The sequence below is a fragment of the Coregonus clupeaformis genome, unplaced genomic scaffold (assembly GCF_020615455.1).
Source record: "Coregonus clupeaformis isolate EN_2021a unplaced genomic scaffold, ASM2061545v1 scaf1144, whole genome shotgun sequence".
In the NCBI taxonomy this organism is placed as follows: Eukaryota; Metazoa; Chordata; class Actinopteri; order Salmoniformes; family Salmonidae; genus Coregonus; species Coregonus clupeaformis.
In genome coordinates this window covers 98,212-122,342 of record NW_025534598.1, presented here as the reverse complement: position 1 = coordinate 122,342, position 24,131 = coordinate 98,212, and the positions used below count along the sequence as shown (strand labels likewise).

General features: G+C 40.8%; 2 protein-coding genes across 2 annotated transcripts; both read left to right on the top strand.

Annotated features, from left to right (window-relative positions):
* The first annotated feature begins 543 nt into the window (after positions 1–543).
* LOC121543532 (protein mono-ADP-ribosyltransferase PARP12-like) lies at positions 544–13,721 on the top strand. Its single transcript, XM_041853468.2, has 12 exons — positions 544–901; positions 8,458–8,593; positions 8,921–9,209; positions 10,331–10,381; positions 10,479–10,605; positions 11,074–11,239; positions 11,359–11,479; positions 11,703–11,799; positions 12,041–12,125; positions 12,298–12,428; positions 12,703–12,854; positions 12,996–13,721. The coding sequence occupies exons 1-12, from the start codon at positions 627–629 to the stop codon at positions 13,418–13,420; spliced, it is 2,055 nt and encodes a 684-aa protein (XP_041709402.1). The 5' UTR covers positions 544–626; the 3' UTR covers positions 13,421–13,721.
* Positions 13,722–16,354: 2,633 nt separating this feature from the next.
* LOC121542489 (ubl carboxyl-terminal hydrolase 18) lies at positions 16,355–19,956 on the top strand. The gene is made up of 11 exons (XM_041851884.2): positions 16,355–16,511; positions 16,720–16,859; positions 17,347–17,443; positions 17,575–17,711; positions 17,862–17,941; positions 18,059–18,193; positions 18,342–18,437; positions 18,529–18,693; positions 18,872–19,003; positions 19,114–19,157; positions 19,287–19,956. The coding sequence occupies exons 2-11, from the start codon at positions 16,793–16,795 to the stop codon at positions 19,357–19,359; spliced, it is 1,026 nt and encodes a 341-aa protein (XP_041707818.1). The 5' UTR covers positions 16,355–16,511; positions 16,720–16,792; the 3' UTR covers positions 19,360–19,956.
* The last annotated feature ends 4,175 nt before the right edge of the window (positions 19,957–24,131 follow it).

The following is a 24,131-nucleotide window of genomic DNA, read 5'->3' as shown; positions in this document are numbered from 1 at the left end:
AAAGATCTAGGAAGATTTAAATCATTGTGATTGAGGCAGAGCGGTTCCTAGGGCTGAAAGATTTCACAGCAAAGGAGTTGCATGGAATATTAGTAAAAGCCGTACCACCTTCTCAGATCCTAGAGCCTGAGAAGGGAGATATGGAGAACTAAAAGAAGGAAGAAGTGGGAGTTTTGTTTGTTTTGGCAATGTACTATTTTTATTAGGGTGGATTGTTAGAATCACTGAGTGGGGATGGTTTTATTTTTTATATTTTGGGGGGGTTTCAAACCGTCCAGTTGGTGGCAACAGTACAACTTTTGGATGTAATCCGCCATAAAACCCACAGAAGAAGAAGTAAGACAGTAGCCAGATAGAGGCAGACCTACATATTTACATTCCAATGATAAAGATTCCAGGCCTATTTATATAAACAGTATATAACACATTGGCTACTGTCAAGATCTTGCAATTTATTTGGTGCAATATGAACGCTTTATTGCATTTGCAGAAGAAGGAAAGATCATAAAGGTTATACTAAGTTTCGGTTTCGATTCACTCACCTGCTTCCTTCTCAACACATAATTTCCTCGTCAGAGTTCCGAACCATATGTCAAGAATATAACGTTGTTTAACGCGTTGAAGAAATGACGGAATCGACCATAACTAAACTTATTTGTGCTAATCATGGATCAATGAACGTCGATGAATTAGATGCGAATTTTTACAGTGACTTGTACGTCTCGGTGCGGGATGTAATTACGAATCGAGCGAAATTCTGTTTAGTTGTTTTTAACGGAGAGCAAAGGGTGGTAGCCAAGACTGGAGTTCGACTGTGCAGATCCAACGATTGCCAGGGATGCCGAAATTTACATTTTTGTAAACGATTCCTGCTTGGAGATTGCCCATTCAGTCGGAGAAGGTATGGAATTGGCCGCTTGGAACTTCAACGCTTCCCAAATGTGTTACTGTTTTTACAATCGTTTGTTGGTGACGTTATTGTAATCACAAGGCCTGCACTGGGGAACTTTTCTCACATAGCCTTTCCATTTGCGTTATGGCAGGGATCATAATTACAAATCATTTGACTACAAATTGACCGCAAGAATCCCAAACAGATATAATATTAGACTAAAACGTAATAATTTCAAATCTAGTTTACGTTTGTATACGATCACATGTCTATTATCCGTGGCAATACTTGGGAACAGACTTCTCAAATTAAAATCACTTGGAGCTGAACACCTGGTGTTTTTAGTCTTTTATGTCCAATATGTATTTATTTATTTATTATGCTCAGAAAACTTGGGGAGCCAAATAAGACAACCGTTGCTGCCAGTTGGGGAACCCTGCTTTATGGCGTTATTGGTGTGTATATAGAGAACCACCAGGGTTGCCAGGTGAAGCAAGCATTTCTAAACCAATGACCCCTCAAAACCAGCCCACAAGGCCTGAAAACTAGGCCTGAAAACTAGACCCCCATTTGTTTTCTACAGCAAGAGAGGAGTTGCTTTATGGAGCAATTAGGAAGGAATATTGACGTAATTTGTAACAACATAGGCTAAGAAGCAAAATGCGGTTATCCATCAAAATAATGATTATTGTGAGCTTAAGAATATGTTGCAAGAGAAAAGATAATTCACCCTTATTAAACATTTTCCATCAATGGATGTCGATTTAAGTTGTTTTGACTACTATGATTAAGCAATAAGGCCCAAGGAGGTGTGGTATATTGGCCATATATGCCAACCACAAACCCCTGAGGTGCCTTACTTCTATTATAAACTGGTTACCAACGTAATTAGAACAGTAAAAATAAATGTTTTGTCATACCTGTGGTACACTGACTGATATACCACAGCTTTCAACCAATCAGCATTCAGGGCTCAAACCACCCAGTTTATAATTAAGCAATAAGGCTCAAGGGGGTGTGGTATCTGGCCAATATACCATGGCTAGGGGCTGTTCTTACGCATGACGCAACGCAGAGTGCCTAGATACAGCCCTTAGTCGTGGTATATTGGCCATATACCACAAAGTCTAGAGGTGCCTTATTGCTATTATAAACTGGTTACCAACGTAATTAGAGCAGTAAAAATAAATGTTTTGTCATAATCAGCATTCAGGACTGTAAATAAATCCAGTTTGTGCATGTGCATAACTGTAGATAAATCCGACAGGAGAGTTTGAGTGATGAAATCTCTGTGCAAGAAACACTTGGACAAACTAAAAAAAAAGAAAAAAAAAAGAATGTTAGGCTATTTTCTGGCAATTGTGCCGTTATTATGTGCCAGATGTTAAGACTACAAACTGTTATAAATGGCCTATTTGCTTGCTTGACTTGTTATTTCAGGGTTTATAATTGCAATTGAACTTTGCCATGGTTTGCTGAACTAGATGCAGGTAGCCCATAGCCCCTGATAGGCCAACATCTCATTTCAGGGAAAAGTCCACAATGAAACTGACATTGAGTTGTGACCATGATTACAAATGATAACTTCCAATTTAATTAACTAACATTGCCATTAATAATTGCATAATAACACAAGGCTACAACAACAAACTGAAGTTATAGGCTATTTATTAAATATGTTTGCCAGCTCCAGGTAGGCTACACAAGTGGCACAAATTGATTTGCAATGACTCAAGTGATATCATCATTTCAACTTATTTATTGTATCAAATGGTAGGCTACGATATTTTCAACTCGTACGTTGCTTTACCGTGCAGGGTGGTACAAACGGAAGTACACACACAGCTTTTAGCTAGTTGAAAAGCGAAACACGTGCCTCAAGTATGTAAAATGCAGGCTAGCCTAGGCAAACACAGACTATCTGAGTTGACCTTTGTATTTTATTCTTATTTTTGCACTGTCTCTATGCACACTCACAGGGCCCTACACACTACGCACACTGATACTCCAACACACATACATACACTCACTCTCATTTGCTCACACACACATAACATGCACATACATTTATACAGACTCTACACACACCCACTCACATACAATAATCATATACGCTGCTGCTCTATTTATCATATATCCTGATGCCTTGTCACCTTACCCCATACATATCTACCTCTATCAATCCAGGACCCTGCACGTTGTAAATATGGTACTAGAACTGACCCTGTATATAGTATGCTTACTTAGTTTATCTTGTTCTTCTTATTTCTATATCTCATGTGTTTTTGTTCTACCTTGTTCTTTTTTATATTACATTGTTATTGATTACTATATTGTTGGGGTTAGAGCTGCAAGAAATGCATTTCACTGTACTTGTACATGTGACATTAAAACTTGAAACTTGAACACCTTGCAAAAAATCTGTGCATAATGGTCAACAATGAACGACCTTATCCATGGTGCTTTAATAACAGTAGTATTGATCCCTTATGACAACTATATTTTTAACGACTATAGGCTAGTAGGCTACGTGAGCACACCCATTGAAATGATTTATTTTAGGATCCTGGAGACCGGGGGCTATGCATGTATTTGTCCCAAGTCAAGCTGCTCTCCAAATTAATCAGCTGGTGATTGTCATGCAAATAAGTGCCGGTCTCATGGTAATTGACCATTAATCAACATAAAGACGTTTAGCATCTCTGGCTCCATGCATAGCCTACAAGCCACTGATGAGGACCTTTGGAACATCTACATGTTAAAAAGTCAAATAAATCCATTTAATATAGCATGCCCTACACCATAACAATAAATCCATTATTTATTTTAGTCAGGTCTAAAGAAAATGTTGCCTATTCAGAAGAATAGAATAGCATATTCTGAGACGTCCTTATGTTAGGCCCTGATCTGACTATGCCATGTGGCTGTGGGCTACACTAATTTAGCAGGAAAGATTTGCTTAAAATTCCCATGGCGTTATTTTATAGTAAGAAAGAACAATACAATTGAACATACAGTAGCTGAATAAAATAGAAAGGATATTTTCTCCAACTGATTTCAGAGGAAGTGGGCACATGCGGCTATTCTGTGTTGAGCGGTTAACAAGGAAACAGGTCCTCCGATATGCTTAATTGAAAGTTATTTATGCAACTTTAGTTGTGATACAAATGTTAGGCTATATATATGGATTTTTAATACATTCTAAGGCTGAATGATGCGACTAATAATGTTTTGAAAAAAGTCACATGAAAGGCTGCACACACTTCATCAGTCTCTCATTCACAATTTGACAAGCACTTGATAATATTCTCACCCATCAGACTTTTCTCAATTTAATCTGGTCTTTACATACAGTATATCATGGTCGCACAGCATATTAACTAACAGGTTATAGAGCAAACAATGCAATTGTCACAACACAGGTTGTTATATGGCTTTTTTTCTGGCTTCCCCAGTGATTTTACCCATGCACCCCTACTGTTAGCGACTGGCCGTTAGCAAGTTTGGTAGGCTACTAATGACCATCAGCGGCATCAGAGCGCAGTTTTGGAGAAGCCTAGTTACCATGACTCAACAGTCACGTGGAATTTGACTGCGGTCATGACTCGTGACTGCCGGTGTAGCGGTGTAGCAGCAATTTTACGTTCCATTATTATAACCTAACAGATCTAGCCACTAGCCTTTTATAAGGTGAACAAGTGGTAGCCTAAGTTAGCGTTATAGCTGAGACAAATAGCCTATAACGGAGCCTATACATCCTTCACTCCTCCCATCCTTGACGACATCACCGATAGATGGATAGTGAAAGGACATATTAGCTAGGCTACCAACCAAGTCATGTCAGATCAGTGATTATTTCTTTATATAGGCCTAGCCTATATAGCCCTCTCATTGATCTAATAGGCCTATATTTAGATAAATGATTATGTCAAGAAAAGGAGTTAATTAATGAATATTAATATATTGAAACAGCCCTCAGATTAGCTGCTTTGCGCATGCAGGAGTGGTCCTCGAGTTGCCTCTCCTCTTACAGACACGTTTGCGTAAAATCCCTGCTTCATTGTTCATTCCTCCCGCAGCCGTTGGATAGGCCTATAATTTACTTTCACTTGCCCACTGTAACGTACGATTAGTGTACATGTTAGGGTACCCAATCTAGTGGGCCGCTATAGGATTATAATGGGATGCAAAATAGCGGTGTTGTAGCAAATTTGGAGAGCAGCTTGACATGGGACACGCACACACATAGCCCCCGGTCTCCAGGATCCCAATATAATTTGTTTCAATGGGTGTAGGGTGCTCACGTAGCCTACTAGCCTATAGTCGTTAAAAGGATAGTTGCGATAAGGGGTAAATACTACTGTTAGTAAAGCACCATGGATAAGGTCGTTAATAGTTGCCATTATGCACTGATTTTTTGCAAGGTGGCGGGCATGCTGACAGCGACTCAACCCAGGTCAGTGACAGTGCCAAGATTAGTTTTTTTGTTTGTGCTCATAACACACCATGGCCATTAGAAGAGTGTATGCCTATAGTCTGAAATTGCCAGGGGGAAACTTGTGAGTGTGCGTGCGAGTTATTAGATCATTAGGTTGATAAGCGTGAGTGCGCAGTGACGCCTGTTTGAACAAGTGTATTAGATTATTATGGCCGTTTGTTTGTTTTAACGCACCCGTCTCTACCTATTTATGTAACCACACGGACTTGGATGAAATACCTAATCCAAGTCCGTGTGGTTCCTCCTAATGAAAATACCCAATCTGTGGCAGTCACAACCTCTTCTAGGTCCTAATACTTACAATAATTTGGTTATGTGCTAAAAGAGCAAGGATTTCCTTGTTACTAAAGCCAATTCTAAAGTATAGTTTCAACAGTCTTCTAACTCAGGCATTTCAAAGGTGGCGCACACAGCAACAGAGAGCCAGGGAGGTATGCATTTATTAACCAAATCCCCTACTTTAATCTTGAAATACAACTGCGACTTTATTCTCAAAATATTGCCACTTTATTCTCAAAATATTACCACTTTATTCTCGAAATATTGCCACTTTATTCACAAAATAAAATGTTGACTTTATTTAAAAAAGTACATTTCAACTTTATTCTCGAAATGTCTACTTTATTCTCAAAGTATTTCAAGTTTATAAAGTACAATCTGTGCAAAAAAAAATCCAGGTACCTCCACCCATAATGTATATTTTATTTTTTTGTCTTCACTTGGGCCTAATACTCTTCCATATCATGCATACCAAAAATCTGAGGGGGCACAAAGTATGTGAGAATACCTCTGGGGTGGTCTGAGGGGGGCTAGGCCCCCATTTGGATGTTGGAGAATGTAGCATTTTTCAAACAACTGAAACAGCTTTTTCCTGCAATCTAGAGTCATAATCATTATGCTTAATTCTATGTCAGAAATGTTTTTTTTTGGTGCATATTTAAGCATACAGTGCTTAAATTCTCCCCCAATCGCGCATTGCATTCGAACACATCTTGAACCCTCTAGGCACTGCTCAAAAGTTTTTCCATTGTGCACTAGGCTAAAAGTTCATAAAATGTAGGTCTAGAAGTTGCAATAAATTGTAAGAAACAGGCCTGGGCATGTTATCATGCACTGATCAAATACCCACTGAGAACAAACGTCAGTTCAAAGTCTATTTTTGATTTACATTTGGTTGAGTTGTCAACTAACATGAATTCAACGTGAAATCAACCAAAAATCCATCACATTAAATTTAGGTTCAAAGTTGGGTGAGAAAAATAATGTTTCCATATTGATTCAACATCATCACATTACATATTTTTTTTCATGACGTGTAAACAACGTTGATTCAACCAGTTTTTGCCCAGTGGGTACTGTGTAGGATCACTATTTTTACTGTTTCCAATGGAATAAGTATAGGCCTATAGGCGCATCCAACTGGGCACACTACGTCATTTCAATGTGGTATTTTTTAAATATTTGGTTGAGACGTTGATCAGTGAAATTTCAATATTTATTCACCCACTCAAAAATACTTTGTCTCTGGCCTAACAACACCCGTGCCAATATATCCTCCAAACACCGACTTCTCGGGCATTATCACTTAAATAAATACTGTTACATTAGTTTGCAAGATAGCCTTAACTTAAGGCTATTTACTGTATGGCAAAAGTGATATTGAAATGTCAATGCAACCAAATATCAACATTTGAAAGAGATGTAGCTTTTGTGCCACTGACTTAATCTGGCTTAAATTCCAGTTTGTCTACAAATTAATAATTGATATGTTGGATTCACGTCTCCATCTCAACCCAAAATCTAAGTTTAAGAATAGGACTAAATCAAATCAAACTTTAAATGTAGTTTGATTTGATTTTGTCCTAATCTTTAACTTAGGTTTTTGGTTGAGATGGAGACGTGAATCCAACATATTAATTATTAACTTGAGTACATTTGAAATCAACCAAAGCTTGAAACCCTAGGCCTACATGTGTTGTCTATTTTTTGTTGAACCCTGGGTTGAATTGAAACAATAGTTGTTGATTTCGCAAATGCTACATAGGCCTATTAGATTATATATGACTTTTAAAGTAAGGTAACATTTATTTTGCTCTGTTAAACCTGCAGAATTACTTCGATAGCAACAGTAAATCTATTTGGTTATTAAGAGATCTTAATAATAATTCTCACAATAGCACATTGGTAGTAGTCAGTGACAAATATCAAAGCTGTGCAGGGCTGGGCTGGGCTTGGTTAAAATCCTGTATGGGAGACCAAAAGGTAGCTTTAGATGGATCAATTCTCCAGTTGGAGATGCTGCCCAGTCTATAGTTTCTTTTTTGATAGTCAATATAACGTTGAAGATCTGACGTTGTTTCAAAGGTCCAAATTCAACATATTTTATACAAGCTTTGTCTATGTTGAAATTTCACCCTCTTTTTCAAATCCAAGTGCACAAAACATTAGGAACATCAGCTTTTTCCATGACATAGACTGACAAGGTGAATCCAGGTGAAAGCTATGATCCCTTATTGATGTCACTTGTTAAATCCACTTCAGTCAGTGTAGATGAAGGGGAGGAGACTTAAGCCTTGAGACAATTGAGACGTATTGTGTATGTGTGACATTCAGAGGGTGAATGGGCTAGACAAAATATTAAAGTGCCTTTGAACAGGGCATGGTAGTATGTGCCAGGTGCACCGGTTTGAGTGTGTCAAGAACTGCAACGATGCTGGGTTTTTCACGCTCAACAGTTTCCCGTGTGTATCAAGAATGGTCCACCACCCAAAGGACATCCAGCCAACTTGACACAACTGTGGGAAGCATTGGAGTCAATGTGGGCCAGCATTCCTGTGGAACGCTTTCGACACCTTGTAGAGTCCATGCCCTGACGAATTGAGGCTGTTCTGAGGGCAAAAGGGGGTGCAACTCAATATTAGGAAGGTGTTCGTAATGTTTTGTACACTCAGTGTATTTTCTACGTAGATTTCATGTCACATTACGTTGACAAATAACGTTGATTCAACCAGTTTGTGCCCAGTGTGATGGAAGGTTGTATCAAGAAAATGTTTACTTTTGACTACAGAGGAGGATGTCGCTTCAACCATGACCTGACCTCGGGGTACAACAGCAGAATCCTGAAAGAACACGGACTGGAGGAACTGAACAGATCTGAGCTGTGCACTCTGCTGCTTCAGAATGATGGCTTCCTCTTACCACCAGTACGTCACACTGCAGGCCCCTATGCTAAAGTATACTCTGTCTGGTTAAGGTGTTGTGTTTAGTGATCATGATCTAAATTAAGCTAATATTCCTCCAATTTTATGCCATAGTGTGCATAAATATAAATGGAATACTGTGTGTGTGTGTGTGTGCTCATACGTACATGTGTATAATAATAATAATATGCCATTTAGCAGACGCTTTTATCCAAAGCGACTTACAGTCATGCGTGCATACATTTTTTTTTGTATGTATGTGTGTGCGTGCATGCATGTATGTGTGTTTGTGTGTATATTTTTCTCGTACAAACATTTTCCTTCTGCTAGGTGTGCCACAACTACAACAACGGTGTTGGAGAGTATGGCAAATGCCAGGATGGCGAGACATGCAAGAGGCTCCACATCTGTGAGATGTATCTCAGCGGTAGCTGCAACTGTCCCAGGTGTCATGATTTCTACGAACCCCACCCATTAAAAATCCTGCAGGACAAAGGGGTGCCCAACGAGCTCATTGCCTCCCTGAAGTCTGTGTACATGAACATCGAGTGGTTGCAAAAGCAAGACCGTGGCAAGCAACAATATCAAAGAGCTAAAGCTAATGCAACCACTAACACAAGTAAGTCAAACCGAGGCCCACAGAGTAGTCACGGTAAGGGCTACACTGTTATTAGCATGTTAACTCAAGTTATTAAATAATATTGTGTTATACTGTAATATAGTTTTACTAAAGTGTAAAGATAGTAAAGTGAGTTTGTATAATTTATGAGAACATAGCAGTTAGTGGAACCTAATGCTAATTCCTAATATCTTGTAGGTGTTAGAAGATATAGTGTGTGATTATAGATGCATTCTCATAACTGCAACCCACCTCTCACATGCCCAGGGCCCACTTTGGGACCCGACCCATGGTTTAAGAAACCTTGGGCTACATAATAGGCTACTAAATAAAATATCCAGTGGCACTGACTTACCCAATGATAAAGATAGCATGAATATATGTAGGCTACTCACCAGTGATGGTGCTGTTCGTTTAATATTGGGAATTGTTGAGAAAACATTTGGTAGCTTCTGCAGACAGATTAGTGTTCTCTTTTCAGCAGGAGTCATTTGCTTTTCAAACTACGTTTTTCCCGCGATTGTATTTAGACATTTACGAAAGGCCTATAGCTGCTCTTCACTGACAGAAATAGAATCCATAGAACGGTTGTGTCCATTGAAGTTAGGACTGGCAGCCATTGTGAGTGTACTCATGAGTTTACCAGTCAAATTACCAGGGTTAGAGGTTCCAATCTTCCATGGATTCTATTTAGATGGCCGCAACACAACAAGCAGTTCGATATTTGGTGCGCTTGCTTCCCAAATTGCAGCTCTCTGGTGTATTATTTTGAATGTTATTATAAATCTGTACAGATCGAAGTAGGCTAATTTATATATTTTTGGAAAAACAGACCTGGTCAAGGTAATGGTAATACTGCACTTAGCATGGTGGTGATGCAGTCATAGCCCATCATTGATGACAATAATCAACACGTAGGTTGATTGTGGATTTCTTGTTTAAAATAACCTATAATTTAGCAGAAACTATTTCATGTGCTCAGTTACAGTGTATTTACATGGTTATTAACTGGTATTAAGATCCAATGAATGATGAACAAGTTCCCAGTCACAAGCTATCAAAATGTATAGCTGTTGTTTTTATTGGCATGATAAATTAAATGTTTGGTTCTCTTTTTTCAGATAAAACTGAAATATGTATGTACTTCATCAAGGGGAGTTGCATGCACGGTGGTAAGACAGCATTTTGCAAAGCATAATTTTATGAATAATCAATGCTTATAGCTTAATAAACATAAGACTTCAACACCTAACTTTACTCATATTTCAGATAAGTGCTTTAAAGCCCACTCTACCATGCCCTACCAATGGGAGGTGAGGGAGGGACTAAACTGGACAGCTCTACAAGACAACGAGGTGATTGAGAAGGACTATTGCGACCCAGCAAAGACATACAGGTGTGCTCTACGTTTAAGAAGAATGAACTTGAATGGACAGTAACACATAGGGCACTTGGTCAATGGTGGGTAAATGTTGCTAGTTGTTAGTACAATGAGTTAATGCAATTTATAAACTGGGTGGTTCGAGCCCTGAATGCTGATTGGCTGAAAGCTGTGGTATATCAGACCGTATACCACGGGTATGACAAAACAATTATTTTTACTGCTCTAATTACGTTGGTAACTAGTTTATAATAGCAATAAGGCACCTCGGGGGTTTGTGGTATATTATCAATATACCACGGCTAAGGGCTGTATCCAGACACTCCACGTTGCATTGTGCGTAAGAACAGCCCTTAGCCATGGTAGATTGGCCATATACCACACCCCCTCGGGCCTTATTGCTTAAATACGCTTCTAGTTAGTGTGATATACAGCTTCCCCTGTTGTGATTGCTGATGGTTCGCTGTGTTTTATCTTGTCTAGTCGGGGAGTCCAGCCTGTGTGTTTCGATACAATGACCTGCGGTCTGAACAAAGCCCGGCGTCTCTCCACCATCTCCTCTGTGCTCCAGCCTACCTTCATCCTCACCACAGAGTGGGCCTGGTTCTGGGAGGACGAGTTTGGAAACTGGATCCAGTACGCATCAGCAGTGAGTGACGACGAGCAGTGTTGAATAGTGATGGTTGAATAGGACAGAGTTCAGTCCCTCTTTAAATAAAAATTATGCAAATAATGCATAACCCCGATGTTTTCTGTCTTGCCCTACAGAGCGGTGGACACAGGGCAGCCACCATCACCAGTGAAGACCTGGAGAAGAGGTTCCAGGAAGACAACAAGGCTGTGACAGAGTTCACCGCGGGGTCACAGACCTATGAACTCAGTTTCCCAGGTGAGCACAGATGACGTGATTTCCAAGATAAACCAACTGCAGCATTAAAACCATATACACCAAACATAGTATATTACGAAATGATATGCAGTGATTCTTACAGCTACTACTGCATATCTAGTGACAAATTGAGATAGTTCTGGATGGAGTCACTACAGTAAAAAAATGACATCTGCATGTGAAGTGAACTGTCTGTTGTTACGACAGCTCTGCTCCTTTTCAGACATGATTCAAACAAACAAGCAGTACAGCACCAAGAAGGTTGTGAGAAGACGGCCTGTGTTTGTCTCTTCAGCTGATGCACAAACTATCAAAACCAGGTAAGATAAAGTTGTGAATGTTTTGTATGGATCAATTTGCTATTTAAATGACTCCTTCACCACAAGGCTCCTTGTGTGTTCTCTTGCCTTGAACGTAGTCGATAGAAGAGGAAACGCTGATTGTAAATAATGTTTAAACTGCTGTTTAATCTTTGCATGTGCCATTACGAACTATTGTCTGGTAGGACCTGTACAATTACAACTCATTGTCTTAAATATGTATTCTTCTTCTACATTTCAGCAAAAGGGCTCCGAGCAATCACTCAAATTTCAGAGCTTTACCAGGACACTGGGACAAGGCACAAACTCCTGAAACAGGATGCAAGGTATTATATTATATACAGTACATACCAGATGCATGGAACCTGCTATTTTAGACCAATAGAGATGGCTGTTTGTTTTGTTCCTGGGCAAATAACTGCTCCAATTTGGCCCTACATGGTAGGCTAAGGGTGTATTATGACTGTGTTCCTCTGTCGCCCATCATGTACCTATCAGAGAGTCGACCTTCCGTGCTCGTCAGTGGAGTTTAAGGAGATTCAAGGGCTTTTTCAGAACACCATGAGAGGCTTCAGCATCCGCCAAATCGAGAGGATTCAGAACAAAGCACTCTGGGAAGTATTTCAGTGGTACGTTCCCTAAGACTACATAAACTTTCAACTGACGATCACCTAAGTTATTGATTGGTCTAGAATAGATGCTCACTTCCTGACTGCTTGCACAATAATTGCACATTATACAAGCATTCTCTCTCTCAACTAACTTTCTGTCACAAATATCATATTTAAAAAGAAATACAAAGAATTGATTTCCAATATATTCTGCTCGCTGTCTACAGTGCTTCTAGAGGACATACACTGATTGCAAGGCAAAGGGATTTATTTGTATTATTCTGATTGCAAGGCAAAGGGATCTCATGAAGAAGAACAACAGAGGGAGGAATGTGACGGAGAAACAGCTTTTCCATGGCACAGACTCCAAATACCTCGATGCCATCTGCCTTAACAACTTTGACTGGCGGATCTGTGGACTAAACGGAACAGCCTATGGGAAAGGTGAGCTGTCTCATGTGCTTGTGCTATTACATTTTTTTCAAATTATTGACATAAAGCGAGATGATATATCATTTATATCATATATTTTCCTGTGATTAATGATTACTGCTTACCCCTTTATCCCCTAACATCCAATGTCAGGGAGTTACTTTGCCAGGGATGCCAAATACTCCAACAGCTACACTGGCCAATCAAATACGAAGTCCATGTTTGTCTGTCGTGTGTTGGCGGGTGATTACACCAAAGGGCACTCCAGCTACCTCCGGCCCCCCTCGAAGGACGGAGGGGACACCATCTTCTACGACAGCTGTGTGGATGACGTCAGCAACCCCTCCATCTTTGTGGTGTTTGAGAAGCACCAGGTGTACCCAGAGTACCTCATCCATTATAATGAGGATGACGCATGGTCGCAAGTCTACCAGCCATACTTCCCTCCAGCTGCACCTGCGCCTAGACCAGCACCAGCATACAGACCAGCGGCTGCCTCAGCGCCTAGACCTGCACCAACACACAGACCAGCACCAACACCTGCACCTAAACCTGAGAACTCCTGTGTCATTAGTTGAGGCTGACTGTGAGCTGTGAACTGTGAACCCTTTGATATTAAACTGAGGCAAAAACGTAGGCTTTTGTGAATTAGAGAAATGGATTTAGCACTCTGTTAAATGTTTGACAAATTACAGCTCATCTTGACATGCACCTTACTATGATTACTAGATGTGCTATTATCCGTTTTCTACAATGCAAGCATTTTTGTAGTGCTATTGACTTTATATAATGGTAAATTACAATCTATGTACACACCAGAATGTAAATGTAAAGTTATGCACCAATAATTAAATTAAACTAAGTGATGAACAATTTTAATGATGGGTTGGTAGACAACGCACATAAATAATGTGGCAGCATTGAGGTGGCCGGAAGCCGTGGTTTGTTATGATTCTGAAGGGTCAGATAGCTGGCAACAATGACAAGAAGCTGCCATGTGGGGAATTGTAGGTGGCTCGTTTCAGCTAGTTTTATCTTGTGCTTGATACCATGTCTTGTTTTGACTGATTTCATGTTGTGAGAGATTTATTATTTTTATAATTGATGGGATGACTAACTTAGAAAGAATGCATTCTTGACTGGGCTAATGTAGGTTGTGACACCTGGCAGGCTGTGATTGATGTGAAGAGCTGTTTTGGGGGGTAAGATGAGATAGGGATTTGTGTCTCACAGATACGAACACTGGTTCTTTGTGATCTGTGAACCTTCCTTGGACGTAGGAATGGTGTCTAAGGGAGCTGGCTCTTCTCACTATGACAGGTTGTTATGATAAACGTATGCCTGGTAACAGAAGAGGCTGGCAACAGGGGTGCATCAACGGATAGGCTGAGTAAGTCTAAACCACGCTCAAGTCTTTACTCTAATTGGCCAACAGAGAGGTGGGAAACTCTCTCTGTCAGAGTATTTGAGCAACAATCTGAAACAATGGATTAGTTCTCTGGGGTGCCCTGCGAGGTATTTCAGAGAGCCCGTATATACGAAACATCATATTTACCATTGAAGGTTTTTGCATTAATTAAAATAACTAGTATATCTTAGAAGTCGTGTTGACCTCTTTTGTTCCTAATGCCAGATTTGAATTGACGCAACATTGACAATGTCAATGCTAATATGGCTAAAATTCACTAGCTAGCTAACCAACAACTGTAACGATGTATTTGAGAGACAAGTGCTCATTGTGCAACTGTATTTATGTTTTCAATAAACATTTGGAGACATAATAGAGTTAACATGTTGTCAACAATCTAAGCCAACCCTGTCTGTTTTGCCCCAAAGCTGCGCACACGTTGGTTTTGTTGCTAAACAACCAACCCATCTATGAGGACTACTCCTTTTGAGGAGTACCAATATGACAGACCGTGGCTTTAAAGGCTCTCATTGGCCAATACATATAATTAGCAATCTAGGGTTTATATACATCATTGGTAAAAACAAGTGACCGGGTCCAAAAGTCTAACTTGTCCTGCTATCCATTCGGGTCTGGTCTGTTATTTTTTTTAATGACCAGGTCCATCCGGGTGTGATTGTCCTCGTTCGGGTCTGGGCCCAACATTTTGGACCTGTGAAGCAGGGGCGTCAATTGGGTATGGCAGAGTATGGCAGTCGCCATACCCTACCTAGCTCAAAACCAACAATTTAAAATTGGCAACTAAAATCATTCCTATCCCAATTAAAAGGCAAACGCAGTTTAGCGGTCTTAGAGGGCTGGTTTTAGGAACATGCGGAGGGCTCAGCGCAGGGCGGAAAGGCTGTTTGCCCGCCCGGCTAGCTGGCTTTAGGACTATGGCTAGCTGGCTTTAGGACTATGGACAGAGAGAGCATCGACGCGGCTCTCCAGAGAACAGTGCGACTTTTCTCAAAACAGTGCAGATCTGGAAGATGGCTCGGTAACTGCTGTTTCACTTGACATGTAACTAAACTAGAGTGTTTGATCCCTGTTCTGTGAGCTAGTGCGTAGTAGCTAATTGCTGTATGACGTTTGTAGAATGTTAAGTCCCCTATCGACTGAGGTGAATGAAGCTACTGCAGCCAAGGTGAGAATGGCTGGAGTACATTTAGGTTGTTCTCCAAAATGCATTTTAGAGTTTTTTTAATTGTGTAGAAATGTAGTAAATGAGCTTCAACCCCCCCTTCCACTTTGCCATACCCTAGGTTTAGTTGAAATGATGCCCCTGCCATGAAGAAGAAGAAAAAAAAGTATGCACTCACTAACTGTAAGTCGCTCTGGATAAGAGCGTCTGCTAAATGACTAAAATGTAAAGACCTCAACCCCTGGGAGCTTCATCCTCATTCTTCATTGAATCAATTACAGCTTGCTCAGGTTTGTCACTAGGGGGTGCCATCCAACCAACCATGTGGGTCTCATACTGTACCACTCTGAAGGAAGCCCCCATCAATAGTTCTATATCTTATCCCATATTATAAACTGGGTGGATCGAGCCCTGAATGCTGATTGGCTGAAAGCCGTGGTATATCAGACCATATACCACGGGTATGACAAAACATTTATTTTTACTGTTCCAATTACGTTGGTAACTAGTTTATAATAGCAATAAGGCACCTCTGGGGTTTGTGGTATATGGCCACTCCACGTTGAGTCGTGCATAAGAACAGCCCTTAGCCGTGGTATATTGGCCATATACCACACCCCTCGTGCATTATTGCTTAAATAAGTCCCATATCTTCTCCTGCTGCGAAAGGTTGCCTCCATGCTGATTTAAAATGGTTGCCTACACAGCTATCTAGCACTATGTGGACAACCTTTTCATAACAGAAGTCCAATTTGTATTAACTGTCGCTGTCAACTACTTTATAGTCCTGACATGGAATTTTACAGGCAAATAATGACACTCAATGCTGTTTTAAAATACTGTATGTGGCGACCTCAACAAAGCCCAACAATAAGAAAATAGAAATCGGTAGAAATGAATGGCACTTAGCCCAAAGGCCGGCAGAGGGCGATATAATGGACTCAGTTTCATTAGTTTCGTTTTTACCTAAAGTTTGACAGAAATAGAAAGTGAAAGTGATGCTGCCATAGTCGAGTCAAGTCGCGTCTTTTCCATAGTATTTTCCCGAAGGCTGTGGATAGTCAATGAGATCGATTAAGTAAGTGAAATCTTTGCTTAAAATAAATAACTATTATGTTATATGCAGTGTTTTTGATTCACAAAAAAATACACTATAGCCTGCAGGTGCATGCAGTTCACAAAAAAATGCACCCCTAATGTTAGCCGAGTTTCTCAAAGTTGAGTAAACTCAGCTATGTAAAAATGTATGATGACGATCCAGTTATCGATTTGTATTTCACTCACAGGGAGAAGAACCCCTTGGACTTCTCAACTCAACAACAGTAGTCCAGCAATCTATGAGCTAAAACGATAGCCCTGATGGCAGGAAGCAGTTTCTCAATGTTCCGCCGTAGTTTGAGTCTACCTTTCGGGAGTAGGTTACAAGGTAGGGATTGGACTATATGCATATGGTGGAAAGTAGATATTGAAACAAGCCAATGGGCTGGTTATTTTTCCCTGATCACGGGACATGTTTTACACTATTCCCTATAACTGAACCCAACTGAGCCGCTATAGGGTCCTGAGTTTCCCTGTTCTGATCACATGGTCAGGAACAAATTCTGACCATAATCAACAGCAGCATCACTGCACTTTACACCGCACACTTTGCATTGATCAATATGGTCACTAGCACAGGAGGCTGCTGACGGGAGGACGGCTCATAATAATGGCTGGAAGGGAGTGAATGGAAATGGCATCAAACACAGGGAAACCATTCCACTGATTCCGCTCCAGCCATTACCACCAGCCCGTCCACCCCAAATTAAGGTGCCACCAACCTCCTGTGAGACATAATAAATTATTATTACTTAACTGTCTGGATAGAATTGAGGCATGCAGCTATGTTGTTCTGACCATATTGATGCCTATAGGCCTGAGAGGTCTGATGAACTATGGCCTGTCATGCTGTGTGAACGCTCTGCTGCAGTCCTTCTCTGCCACCTGGGAACTGGTAGACCTGCTAGACAGGTAAGCCAGGTGGCAGGTTACAATACTTCGCTATTAAGAATCAACATGTGACAAAGACATTAGTTAGGTTACTGGTGTTTAACGGGCTGCTTGTGGGAAAGCATTGAGTGCTGGGAATGTTATGTTCTTAGGTGGAACCCAGTTGATAAGTACAAGGAGAGTGTCCCTCTGCAGCTGAGGAAGGTGCTACAAGCCATGCAGAGTGACCAGACCCAGCCTGCTCCTCATCAAGACTTCCTGCACTGCCTGGACAGAAATTACATCCGCCGTATGAGTAGTCTACCTGTCATTACATGGAGAAAAAAAGCAATGACATGGGTCAATTTCACCCAACTCAAATTCGGACTTAAATTATGAATTACAAATAATATAATATTTCTGTCTGCAACTTTAACATTGACAAGAATGTGTTTCACAGTCCATGTTCAGCATGATGCAGATGAGGTATTCCTCTCCATTCTAAACCTTATCCAACAACAGATGAGTGACAAGGCCTTGGTATGTACTACCTAAATTTACATTATATTAGATCAACTAAAAATAACAACAGGGACACCCAACAAAAAGCATGTTGGAGATGATACGATAGGAAGTTTCTCTGTCTGTGTTCCCCAGGCTCAGGAGATTCAGTCTCTGTACAAGGTTACCATGGAGACGTACCTTCAGTGTCTAGAATGTACATACATCGAATCTGGGACCAGCTTTCTGCTCAGCCTCCCCATGCACTTAAAGGACAGCCACAACACCCTGGTGAGGGTTCCCTCAAACTTGGGATTCTGTTCAAAGTACTTAGCCATGAATGTTTAATTTTTCTTTTTTTAAACTGCCAAAGGGAGGATGTGGTTTGTTTAAAATGAAAACTGAGTCTCTGTGTCTTTCCCATACTGTTGTCTTCCAGGAGGACTGTATACGGTTAGTCTTTGAGCTTCAGGTGCTAAGGGACAGGGATAACTGCTACTGTGAGAGGTGTGGAGAGAAGAAGCCATCCAAACAGGTCAGTTCTTTCTAACTGAAAGGATGTTCCAATGTAGAGACTGTTGTGATTTGCCTGTTCACTGAATTACTCCATCTTGTTTCTTATGTAGGGCTACAAACTCATCTCCCTGCCCCCTGTCTTGTGTCTTCACCTGAAGAGATTCCGTAATTACCGTGGTTACACCAGGAAACTACACTGCAAAGTCACCTTCCCAGAAACCCTGAACATTTCTGAGATCTTGACAGCAGAGGCACTGTCACAAGGTTATGTACAGGTAGGTAGGCATATGTTTACCAATTTTGTTTGAGGTATACTAATACACAACATTATGCACATTAAAAAAAAGACACATGGGCCTACATAAACCCAATTACATTTTATCACAACAGCATTGGAGGGGAATAGTACAGCTGTACTGACAGATATCAAATTGGAATTGTTCATGCTTTCAGAGTGACAGCCAGTATAGTTTGTATGCAGTCATAGTGCACTCTGGCGATGCCATGTTTGGACACTACACAGCGTACGTTCGTCACAAGAAGGACCAGAGCTGGTACTACGCTGATGATAGTAATGTACGGCAGGTAAGAGAAAATGAGTGGAAGAATGTTTACACCACTCAGCAAGTTTGTATTATACATATATACATTTCTTTGGTATCATTAAAAGTAACATAACATTTGCACAAACACAGGTTAGCTGGGAGGAAGTACAGAAAACCTATGGAGGAAGTCAAAAGTAAGGATCTGACACAAAATGTTCAATTACTTCTCTTTAGAATGGCGACAACGCTCAGTAATATACATGATCAATTCTGGGGGGGGGGCAATGCCGTCAGTTGACAGGTGTCTTATCCTTTGTTAACAGAGAAGGCACAGCATATATGCTGCTCTACAGACGAACCCCAGAGGGTAAACAACAGGAGTGGTCCTCAGGCTGACGGCGCTAAAGGGATAAAGAGTGGAGACTGGAGACCATAGGAATCAAGGACCAAACACAAGGTGCACTCACTGCAGGGTGAACTACCTATTTTAGGGGTTGTTGTCTTCATGTAGCATTGGTGATAGAATTTAGGTTGATGATTTTCATTTGATGGGTAATGGGTCATTGTTTATGTGCAATTACATTTATTTGTTTAAGTATATTTGGTGTGGTGTGTATATGTTTTGAGATATTGTTTATGCTGGATACGTTGGACATTCATAGCGCCTTACTGAGTTTAGCCAATAGGTGGAGGCAAAAACCCTTCACCCTGTCATTAGTACAGTCATCTTGTAAGATTCAGAGACCGCACTTTCTGAAACCACTATAAGACGGGTGGTTTGAAGAGAGTGCTGAGTTGAGGTATTTTGGGGGAAAACCTGAAAAAGGCCATTGACTCATTGGTGATAATATTTGCCTGATATGGAAAACATGTGACTCACCTTGTTTCAGAACAATTGGTTAATACAGTAGTTAACGGTACTCTGTTCTGTTTTGATTTCACTACCGATATAATGCTGTCAACAGAGCAATAAACTGTCATTTTCACAGCTAGCACCTAACAATGTATAGCGTCTTTTTCCAGTTACTGAAGTGAGCCCTGCAAGACCTAAAACACCACCGTATGTGCCACAGTACTTGTACTCAAATGTGGTTTGGAATGATATGCATTGAAATGTTATTATCTTCTATAATATTCTATTCTGTTATTTAATCTTCTATTTTCTTCTTAATTCTATTTATTCTATTGGCCATTGGCTTGTCATCTTTCTCTCACCACAGCACTAGACCGTGCAGTCAGAAAAGGAGAGTAAGGGACAGAATATCCCCAATCCACCTATTCCTTCTCAACATACTGCACAGTTCATGTACAACTTGGTATAGGCCGTCTGTCTGGGGAATCTCACACATAGTTAATAAAAACTGTTCCCACTACCTTAGCCAAGAGACTGAGGACCAGTTGAAATGGTGCCTGTGTGCTCGCAGCCTGCCTAGCACTGACAGAGTGGAAGATAATAATAAAATAATATGCCATTTAGCAGACGCTTTTATCCAAAACGACTTACAGTCATGTGTGCATACATTTTTACGTATGGGTGGTCCCGGGGATCCAACCCACTACCCTGGCGTTACAAGCGCCATGCTCTACCAATTGAGCTACAGAGGACCAGATGTCTGCACAGTGCCACAGGTAGTAGCCTACATGGGCATCTCCCACCCACAGTGCATTCAGTATGTACAGTGATGACGTACAGTGCTTTTGCTGGCATATCACTGTTCCTTTTAGATATTGCATTTCTAGAGTTGACGCTTGAGTCTGCTCTCGACACTATAGAAATGTGACAGTTTTGTCTTAAACCTCACTCTTGATTGGCAGATATATTTTTTTGGCCTGCCCTCTATAATGCTACTTTCTTTTTGAATAAAATCCAATAAAATGTAATTTGTCACATGCTTCGTAAACAACAGGTGTAGACAAGCAGTGAAATTGTTACTTACTTCCCAACAATGCCAGTAGAAAAATAACACGAGGAATAAACAGAAAAATAGGACAGGTGTGTTTGCATTTGGAGATCTTTGACTTTGATAGATGAAATAACAGTTTTGAATTTCAGTACTTATAGCAGTAAAACAATGACATAGAACAATGCGTCCAAAATAATTCTGAACGGAGTAAGATGGTAGACCTCTTTCTCTCTAGTTATCTCTCTTTCTCTCCTACTATAGTTGTAAATTAATTATTGATGCCCAGTTACAACGAGGCCAACACTAACCAGGTGTTATTGCATGAATGTCCCCTTATGATCACAGGATGGCTGGCATGTGCCACAATTTTCACTCAGGGGGAACACCTGCCGTGACACACCCCTCCACCCCCCACACCCCATCATGTGGCTCCAGTGTACGCTTAACTTACCTTAACATAGGCGACACATTAGCTTCTATTCATACGTGTGACACACGCTATGTGTCTGCACCGCCATTGTTGAGCCTCCCAGTCTGTCGTCTGTCCTTTGTACTGTCATTACCCCCTGGACAGTGGACACCTTATGGGAGGCACCTTATGAACCATTCTTGTATTTGGAACATTTTTAGTCGGTCTGGAGGGTATTGGTTACTGTATTTTGAGTACATTATCTACTCTTCTAGTTCTTGGCAAGGTGACTTACACTACCAGTCAAAAGTTTGGACACACCTACTCATTCAAGGGTTTTTCTTTATTTTTACTATTTTTTACATTGTAAAATAATAGTGAAGACATCAAAACTATGAAATAACACATATGGACACCTTTGGTCTGATGATGAGTCCAAATTTGAGATTTTTGGTTCCAACCGCAGTGTCTTTGTGAGACGCAGAGTAGGTGAACGGATGATCTCTGCATGTGTGGTTCCCACCGTGAAGCATGGAGGAGGAGGTGTGATGGTGTGGGGGTGCTTTGCTAGTGACACTGTCTGTGATTTATTTAGAATTCAAGGCACACTTGACCAGCATGGCTACCACAGCATTCTGCAGCGATACGCCTTCCCATCTGGTTTGCGCATAGTGGGACTATCATTTGTTTTTCAACAGGACAATGCCCAAAACACACCTCCAGGCTGTGTAAGGGCTGTTTTACCAAGAAGGAGAGTGATGGAGTGCTGCATCAGATGACCTGGCCTCCACAATCCCCTGACTTCAACCCAATAGCGATGGTTTAGGATGAGTTGGACCGCAGAGTAAAGGAAAAGCAGCCAACAAGTGCTCAGCATATGTGGGAACTCCTTCAAGACTGTTGGAAAAGCATTCCTCATGAAGCTGGTTGAGAGAATGCCAAGAGTGTGCAAAGCTGTTATCAAGCCAAAGGGTGGCTACTTTGAATAATCTAAAATCTAAAATATATTTTGTGTCCAAACTTTTGACTGGTACTGTAGGTCAGGTGTTCCCAAACTTTTTCACTCAGGCCCTCCTTCCATTTCTATGGGCACAAGCACTGTTCATGACACAAACTGTTCACACTCCTCTTGTTGGCAGAGAGAACATTATGCAGGTTTAATGCTTATTTCCTGCAATTCTACACATTTTGTCATGGGGTGCAGAGAAAACCTTGCAGTTTTAAAGCAAATTGTCTTGCAATTCTATATATTTTGCCATGTCTAATGTGTATTGACGTGATATTTGAATGACTCGATCATTACTACAAATCTATGGGCTTAGAAACCTAGCTAAAAAACTTAAGCTGACATGGGCTACTTTATCTGGATATTTCTGACAAGTTATAAATAGCTCTCTAAGTTATGCAATGACTAACATGACAAGAGGAACTGATGAGGCGCTACCCAATTTCGAAGTTGCACCTAATGCATTCTACTATTACAACTTTCAAGGGTAAGTTGAAAGCCGGACTGAGTTATTTTTTTTGGGGGGGGGACCCCTCGCAGGGGGGGTGCGCCCCACAGTTTGGGAATCACTGATCTAGGTGATGATATTCTACAGGCTTTGCAGTGTGGCAGCGCTGAAGTTCTAGTGTTGTCTTTGGACAAGGTTTGTGGTTTCCTAATGCTTTTGGTTCATTGTTTATGTGTGTGTACCAGTTGCTAGGAGAGTGTGGATGGTTTAGGGTGGATTTCAGGAGCTCAGATCAATGGTTTGCTTGAGAATGTGAGTGAATCTTTGTGACATATCCCTTCCCAACCCAGTATTCCGTCTCTCTTGCCAAAGATGGCAGTTTCAGAATTCAACATGGCTTCCTTCAGGCATTTCTCACTGTTTTCATACACTTAGGAGCTGTGAAAGAGGGGTGTTACATCCGTCCAGTCTTCCTTCCTTCCTCTTGAGCAATGTTTACTGCACATTATATGCTGTTATGCAGGAGATTCCATTCACAAAAATGCCCCTAGATTTTGAGGGTTTAGTAATCTCATGCAACATTTTCAAATTCTTCTGAGGTCAATTACTTTCTTAGAACTGAGAGACAAACCATCCCTTTGTGTTGCCTTTGCAGTCACAATCCCTTATGTAGAAACAGGACATTGTCAATGGTGTTGGTTAGAATAGTTTGATTTACTGCTGAATTTTCACCTACTTCACCATGAAGAAGAGCCCATGTGCCTCCATATGTCCAATGACCACTACTTTAATCTCTGACATCCACCCTGTCATGACTAGGCCTACTCTTCTACTTTAATCCAAGTCAACCTATCAGCATGAAATCTCTAGCTCATCTATCACCTGTCATGTGGTTAGGTAATGGGTTTTCAAAGAGGAAATGATTCTGCTTCACTCTCCGTGTTGAGTGTGCAGACCCTGGTGACCATGGTGAAGTGAGGATGTAAATCATAACAAACAACAACTGAATGCGAATGTATGTTGCATGACTTTGATATTTCCATTCGTATCAATGTCAAATAATATCATGGAATGTAGCACTGAAACTATCCACTTGTTGTCTCTTGAAAAGCAAAGGTGCGTGATTCTGACCTGCCACAATAGGTTTATCAGAAGTGCTAGCTGTATACCGTCTGGTGGTGAATGTACACCTAAGCCTAATTCTTGTGAGATGGCCTTCCATCTGCTGAGCAGTGAGACGTAACATCCATCTGTCAGTTCATTGTGGAGGTATCCCTGTGATGTACTTTGATTGGTGGCCTGTGACTCTTCACCTTAGCTTCTAGGGTCATGACCCTTGACTCATATTGATGTCAGCACTGACTGACTGTGAATGCAGGCATGTTTTTCCTACGATACTCT

Bases quoted from the DNA above. Each gene is read 5' to 3' on its own strand.
- LOC121543532 (XM_041853468.2), top strand. From the start codon at position 627: ATGACGGAATCGACCATAACTAAACTTATTTGTGCTAATCATGGATCA. The intron at 8,594-8,920 runs GTACGTCACACT...TCCTTCTGCTAG, and splicing joins ATGGCTTCCTCTTACCACCA to GTGTGCCACAACTACAACAA. The intron at 10,606-11,073 runs GTGTGCTCTACG...TATCTTGTCTAG, and splicing joins GACCCAGCAAAGACATACAG to TCGGGGAGTCCAGCCTGTGT.
- LOC121542489 (XM_041851884.2), top strand. From the start codon at position 16,793: ATGGCAGGAAGCAGTTTCTCAATGTTCCGCCGTAGTTTGAGTCTACCT. The intron at 17,444-17,574 runs GTAAGCCAGGTG...TTATGTTCTTAG, and splicing joins CTGGTAGACCTGCTAGACAG to GTGGAACCCAGTTGATAAGT. The intron at 17,942-18,058 runs GTATGTACTACC...TGTGTTCCCCAG, and splicing joins AGATGAGTGACAAGGCCTTG to GCTCAGGAGATTCAGTCTCT.